We start from the raw sequence: 7,519 nt of genomic DNA on the forward strand, positions 1-7,519 counted from the left end.
CTTTAATCAAACTTTGCTCTGAAAACAAAACAAGGTATCGTGGCAGCTTGATAAAAGAGATGCACTGCCAAGACTGACAGGCCCACAATCAAACCAGCACTAAAAATAACTGTTTTGTCTACTAATTTTCTTTCAGATACTAAAAAAATGTATTAGCTACAGTCTAAAAAAATTTCCATAGTTACTCAGCCAAGTGACTCAGCTCTAGAAAAGTGAGGTTCCTGTAAGTGTTAATGCCCTCCCTGATCATGAGTGAGCCCTCTTTCCTTCCCACGCCCTCCCTCTGTCAAAGCAGAGGAACAGCAGAGAGGTTGGTGAGGCTGGGAGAGGAAGAGGCAACTTCTGGATTCCTTCAGAGCTGGTCATTTGAGGCCAGCTGTCCCTCTCGCTGCTGGTGGTGCAGAGCGCAGGCATCCTTATTGACTAACTAGTTTGGATTAAAATAAGCCAATCACTCATCTTTCTTGTATCTCCCATGAACAGTAAGGTCCATGGTTGCTACCTTGCACACTCACAACTTCTCCTCACTGATTTTGAGAGTAGGACTTATCAGTAAGGCGTGCAGGGAAACACAGCTCATTTTCCTCTTCCTCTTCCTCTGCTCAGCTGTAGAAAGAGTTGCTCAGAATCCTGTGGGTACCCATCCAAGTCTACAGCGACTTTCATTATGTTTTCACTGTAGCCTGCGCAAAAACATCACTAGAACTGGTTTTTGGGGTTTGGGATAGATTCCAAAGGGACAAGAAGTCCACTGCACAAACAAGACTAGCAGTAAAATATAATAAAACTGTAGTCTTCCCTTTATAGTGGATTTTTGTCTCAGTACAAGACAGACATGGACTTGTTGGAGCAGGTCCAGAGGAGGGCCACAAAAATGATCAGAGGGATGGAACACCTCTCCTGTGAGGAAAAGCTGAGAGAGTGGGGGGTTGTTCAGCCTGGAGAAGAGAAGGCTCCAGAGAGAACTTATTGAGGCCTTTCAGTACTTAAAGGGGACTTAAAAGAAAGATGGGGAGAGACTTTTTTAATAGGGCCTGTTGCGACAGGACAAGGGGTAATGGTTTTAAACTAAAAGAGGGTAGATTTAGACTAGATGCAAGGAAGAAATTTTTTACAATGCGGGTGGCGAAACACTGGAACAGGTTGCCCAGAGAGGTGACAGATGCCCCATCCCTGGCAACATTCCAGGTCAGGTTGGACGTGGCTCTGAGCAACCTGATCTGGTTGAAGATGTCCCTGCTCATTGCAGGGGGCGGTTCGTTCCTTCCAACCCAAACTATTCTATGATTTCATTTGGTGAATGGTCTGCTGGGTGAAGTGTTACACTGTTTTGTATGTATCTGTGCTCACAGTATAGATACTCACAGTATTTTATGACCAAAATGGCAGAGATCTGGATCCTAATAAACATATCCTTCACAGAAGAGGTTGCAATCATCTGAAATGGTTCTTTGGTATTAGGGACAAGCCGAAAGAGGATGGCTAACATCGGCTTTAGTGCTTACAGTCCAGGCTGTATTTTCATCTGTTATGTGATTACTTGAAAAAGACATTTTCGTTATTACAACTAACTAGTTTGGTGCAAGAAGCAAGCAGCCCTTCAGTATAGATGGGTTCATAAACGCAAGACAAACTGAAATGAAATGTGATGAATCCTTGCGGATACATTTTTATGACAGAATTGTTTGCAATAACAGACTTGTGCAGATCTGAGTGGCTGTTTTGGCATCTAACCAGGCATGTGTTTGTAGAGACCTGAGTTCCAAATGCAACTGCAAGTCCCTCTGTAATTTCTTTTTTTTTAATTTTGGGGTATGTATATTTTACAAATGGGCCTGAAACAGTAAATTTGGGGGTTTTTTGAAGTCTAAATTATGCCAGTGACTTTTTAATTTTTTTTTAAACAAATGTTATGTATTTGCCATGCAACAGGAAAGCTCATTCATCAGTCGTTGACTTTGAAAGAAGGGAGAGAAATCTAGACACAGCTTAAGAAATCTTCACAACACAGATTAGATTTTGAAAGTTATGTAGCAAAGAACACAAATTCTTTTATTGCCATAATTTCAAAGACTGGCTTAGGTTTAAAGCAGTTTCACAGCCTTATCCAAATTCATATTTGTCATTTGTCTCATATATCATGACAACAGACTTCCCCTGGAATTCAAAGCAGCTGCTTAACTCATGTTCAGATAAATATCCCAGGCCAGAGTGATTTAAGTGCATCACCAGTATTCCATGAAGGAGTTTACATCATCTCTAGAGCTGTGCCTAATCCGGTCTGCCAAAAGGTGCCAGGGAACTCCCCTTTTTACCAGTCCTTAACAAAACTCAATTACACCCTGATCATCATTAGAAGTATGCAAATTATCACTATCCTGGTATTATAAATAAGTAGCCAAAGTCAGATTGTAACTCACTCAAAGCCAGAAGGACCAACAGAAATTAATGTAATAACCAGAATAAATAATCAGGAGTCGTTGGCTTCCAAAGCAAGTTCCATTTCTGTCCTCCTAAGTTCAGTTATTGCTGATTTCCCTCTTTTTGTGCATATGAATGTTTCCCACTTGACAAAAAGTCAAGACTGACTTCAAATTTTATAATTTTGGAATAAATTTATAAAAGCATTGAATAACATATCTTTGGCCAGTTTTCCCTGGAACTGGTAGGCTCTTAGTATTTTTGAAGATCTAGCTGATATGTTTTCAAAATGGAAACCCAGTTATTTACAAGATGTTGCCTCCATTTTTGCTGTGGGCAGATCAATTTTGAAAACCCAGTCCCTTAACAGAGAAATTACCAACATGACCAACGTGAAATAATGTCATCAAGAATAATAAAGAAAACCATAAGATACAATATGAAAAGCCAAGTATTGGACTATGCAAAATGTCCACCTTATTGTCATTTAAAATCTTCACAGCTGCAACAAAAAATCAGCACAAAATCATCTTTTGCAAAGTGACTCGCTTTTATTTTCCAACAGTATATTTTTGTTTACTGGGCTTAATTTTGGACAGGAAGGTATTAACTAAAATGAAGCAAGCCAATTATACAGGGTTTTTTTTAAAATCTTCCGCTATGTCATTTTATATTATCTTAAGTAAAAGTGTGGGAAAAATCCTGAACTGATTTCTCTGGCGCATAAGCCTCACAAACAGCAGTAAAAACAGATAATATTTTTAAAAGCACATCTTCCTCTGGTTGTAAACCACAGAGACAGTCAGCTGGATGTTTAAGAAAGGGAGGGGGGGTCTCCAGTTCCTCATGTTTCACCTTTTCATTGCTCTGCCTGATCATTTAAGGCAGAGGCTTGTTCCAGACAGCTTTAATTAAACTATGCTGTGAAACTGTATATATAGATCAATGGAAATGATCCATAACAAGAGCCTAATCATGTATTTAACAGTGTTCAGTCCAGTTCAATCACCTTCTACCATTTCTGTGGCTTTACATTCATGTGCAAAGCCTTGAATGTGTATATGTATTTTTTAATCCATCTCATTAGTGACCATATGCTTTGGCTTCAAGGGAGACAAGAACTGTCTGCAATCTGCCAGGGATTTAGGGACATCAATAATTTGTGAATAGTCATGTTGTTACTGGTCGAAGGGTTAAGTGTTCTGCACACCAGGGGCACATCTTTTGGGACTGGAACTCTTAGTCAACTGTTAGGAACCTGATCCCCTGTGAGGCATCTTTTCAGAGTACATGCGGCATGTCAGATCTCTGCAGCTGAAGCAATGGAGCTTTATTAGCTCAGGGATTTAAAAACCTGCTCTAAGCGATGTAACAATATCTTTTGGTTAAAAAGTGAAGGAAAGATAGTAGTTGTAATATGAAAGTGATTTTTTATGTACTGGGCTAAATGTGATCTTCCTTTTTGTTACCATTTTCCTTTCCAATATGAGCTATTAGATTACTCCTCCCCTGCAAATATCCAGTGAAGCCGGAGTATGGCAGCAATAATGGGGACCTGAGCTTGGAAACATAAGTGGATTCTGTGGCCTCACCTCATACTGCCTAAATCCAGCTGAAGCCAATGACAGCACAGATGTAAAAATCATCTTCCTAATCATTTGGAATGGCCCTTTAGGGGCTCCCAGGACATTGTTTTATCTACTTACTGGGAAAAGCACCTTTCAAAACAATAGCTTACGGTGTTAGATTGTGCCGTGTTATGTGGAAGAGCTGCTAAGTCAGCGTGAGAGGTCATCAAACTCCTGATCTCAGTATCCTGTCCTTACAGAGGAATAGCAGAGAGAGATTGTAATGCCAGAATTTTTGGTGAGAGAGGGAAAGACTTTGAATAATTTTTGTTCATTTTAAGTTTTGGTTATGCCCATATCCCTCAGCTGTACCCAGGTCAATGGAAAAATGCATAGCAGTGCAGAAAGAAGCCCCATATGGAACCTGTGCCCTGAACTTCTGCTGATCAGCTGGGAGTAGCAGGGATCCGTCTTGCAGGGTGAAGCTTGCCTGCTTTCGGCAAATTTCATGTAGTACTAATAATTAATACTGACTGTCACAGGAAATGAAATGAAAACATGCACAATACACACCACTCATTTGCTGCTTGCTAATCAGCTGGTTTAGTTTGTATTTTAATAAACATTCTGTATCAGGGCAGATTAAATAAATTTAAGACCAATATCAAACACATATAGCTCCTGTTAAAGCTCCGGTAAACACATTCACTGTAACCCTCTGTCCTTTACTTGTTTTCACCTTTAAGGTCAACTTTCTAAGTATGGCATGCAACTGAGCAAACATTTCCATAAGTGATATAAAGAAAAGAAATTTTTGAAATCTTTGTATTCGAACAGAGAGTTCCATACTTCAGAGAACACTCATGACTGAGGCTCTTATTTATCTAGAAGCATAATTTGCATGAATGAAAAAAATATAGATTGTGTCTTTATTAGTGTCACATCATTAAAAATATACAGTTAGTATTGGAAGATTTAAAGTAACTCATATAGCAGGTAAAATATATAGCTGTCAATTTTTTGAACGTGTCAGCTATGATTACATAGGCTGACACAGATTTACTAACTGCATTGTCTTCTGTGGGACCTTAGAGTACAATTTTACTGTTTTAGAAGACCCAGTCACCTCTTCTCAGGGAAAATTTGCATGAGCAGACTTTTATCCACAGTTTTTAAATGTATAATGATGCACATCTAAGGTAGATTTTTTTCATATCAAACTATTTGATTTATAAGTATAATAAAACATTTAGAGTCATATGTCCCAGATTTTCATCCACATTTCAATTATATGTGTAGGCTTTGCTACAGCAGTTTGGACTTGTAATAGAAAAGGTGGTGGTCTTTTGGAAAGGTGGCTCTTTCTGGCTGGCAACCAAGTCCACTAAGGCATGTTGAAATGTAAATATTTATGGCTATTTTGGCCACCTGAAAAAAACAAAAGAATGGAGTTATATTTCCAGATAGCCTCACTTTCAAATTCTTCCTTTGAAAGTAATACCTGGTTTTGTTATGGTGGCTTTTAGTACTGTTTCACAGCTTTTACACCTGTGAAAAAAGTTAGACTAAAATTATATTTTCACAATTTTAATTGAGGAAAAAAAGGAAATATAATTTTAATAGGGTGGAATTGGTGATTTTTGCGGTGGCTTGCCTTTACCCACTTCCACTTAATGCCTTCTGAGCCAGCATAGCTATAAAGTTTTCTGAAGACAAAGCTTAGAATGAAAATGTTAGCTGATGCTTAACTATCCAGGTCACTGCTGAATATCTGCAATACACAGACTGAGTCCCTTTTTACACACAACATGCAGAAGTTCTTTGACCTTTGAGGTGACTGTTGATCTTTGGCTCACCCTTGTCTGTTTTCACTTCTAATGTCAGTGATATTAATACAAAAGGAAGTCAGCAGAATTTCAGAAGTCTGGTACTGTCTTTGCAGTGTTTCGTAGGCAGCGTTGCCATTATTACATTAATTTATGCTGCTGCTGCCAGGTAACAAGAAAGAGTTTTGGCTTCAGTGAATACAATTACAAAATTCCTGTTTTATCCTGGATGCGGTAACACTTTGACTGAACTGCCTATTCACAGTTTCACAGGCAGTGATGCCAAAAAAAAAAAGCTCTGACAGTCTTCAAGTTCTGCCCTCTTTACACCCTCTCTAGCCAAGATTGCTTAGTGTTATAAAGAATTGCCATAATCACAGAAGCTGCAGACAGAAATAACTTATTGAAACCAAAACCCATGCAGGCCATACCTTACCATTATTAAACTGTCTTTTGTAGGGTCATTTGGAGGGTTTTTGGTAGTCTTCTTTAAGGGTTCTGTGTGGCTGCATTTCTAGCATGTCCACTGAGGGTACAACACGACCAGAAATGTCTTGATGCTGAGCTTAAATTTTCCATTCTTTAGTTTTCACCCATATTCTCCTAATTAGATCTTCTCCATTACCAGTTCTGTTCCCATAATAGACTTTAAATTTACAAACTTCTGTCACATACCAGTCCCTTTACAGCTCTTTATAGCTAGATTCTACATTTTTATCAGTTTGAATCTCTCTATAACCCTAGATATGCAGTCATATATGTTACCATCCCTGGACTTCCTCCATTATATCTTCAATGTGGCATGGTTCCATTGATTTCAAATGGAAATCATGTTCATAATGTTTTTAAAAATGGCCCACTTTAACTTTTAGTAGATTGATGCACCACAGTGGGACTTGAGAGCAGAATTTCATTTATAGCCAACTACGTGCTCGTCGTACAAATACCAAAAATTACAAAGACCTGAATTTCAACTGGCCTTTAGTTATTTTTACTACCTGCACTTAGTTTCAGCTCTGTAATCAACAGACCACTCACTCACTCAAGGTTGAGAAACATGCTTTTCACTGTTCTGCTGAATTATGGCCTTAGGCAACATGTAAACTTAATCTCAAATTAGCTGATGAGGAGGTGGGAGATGGTGATTCTTCCTTCTATATAAAGTGAAAACTCAGAGAGTTGCATTTCACTTCCATTTGTTAATTGCTACTCCACAATAATTTTCAAAAATGCATTTAGAAATCATTTTTAAGAAATAGGACACAATAGAAAATGAGACAAAGAGGATTCATTAATTGTTTTGTTTCTATTTTAGGACTGCAAGAATACCTGGAAAAATATTTGGGCAAGAAGACCCCAGCTCTGATCTTAGTCCCTGTGGTGGATTTACCTGGCAAGGAAGTTATTCATGTAACATGCTGGCTAAGCTAGCAGTTTAGAAGAGATGAGTTGATATCAAAACACACATTCCATCCAGGAAAGAACAAAGAAAGGAACTGATCATAACCGTGTTGGATACTTTCATTAAGCAATATTGTCTGATTTAAGCAAAGTCATATTTAGCTTGTTAATGATGCCTCATGATATGTGACAGAGTCGGCTTTGTGTGAACAATAAAGGTTTCTTTTCAAAATACTGTGCTTTTTTCTCACTTATATTTAGATACATTCTGGTAATAGCAGGTGGCTCTTGGGAGATGTCAGT

General features: G+C 38.4%; 1 protein-coding gene across 4 annotated transcripts in view; it reads left to right on the forward strand.

The window, feature by feature from the left end:
- The window catches only part of DPH6 (diphthamine biosynthesis 6), a 214,225-nt gene extending 206,979 nt beyond the window's left edge, over nt 1–7,246 (forward strand). For all 4 annotated transcript variants that reach the window (XM_075712890.1, XM_075712891.1, XM_075712888.1 and 1 more), the window contains one exon: nt 7,131–7,246. In XM_075712890.1, coding sequence (XP_075569005.1) covers nt 7,131–7,246 — 116 coding nt within the window. The remainder of the gene's footprint in view (nt 1–7,130) is intronic.
- The last annotated feature ends 273 nt before the right edge of the window (nt 7,247–7,519 follow it).

Source organism: Pelecanus crispus, chromosome 6, assembly GCF_030463565.1.
Source record: "Pelecanus crispus isolate bPelCri1 chromosome 6, bPelCri1.pri, whole genome shotgun sequence".
Lineage (NCBI taxonomy): Eukaryota > Metazoa > Chordata > Aves > Pelecaniformes > Pelecanidae > Pelecanus > Pelecanus crispus.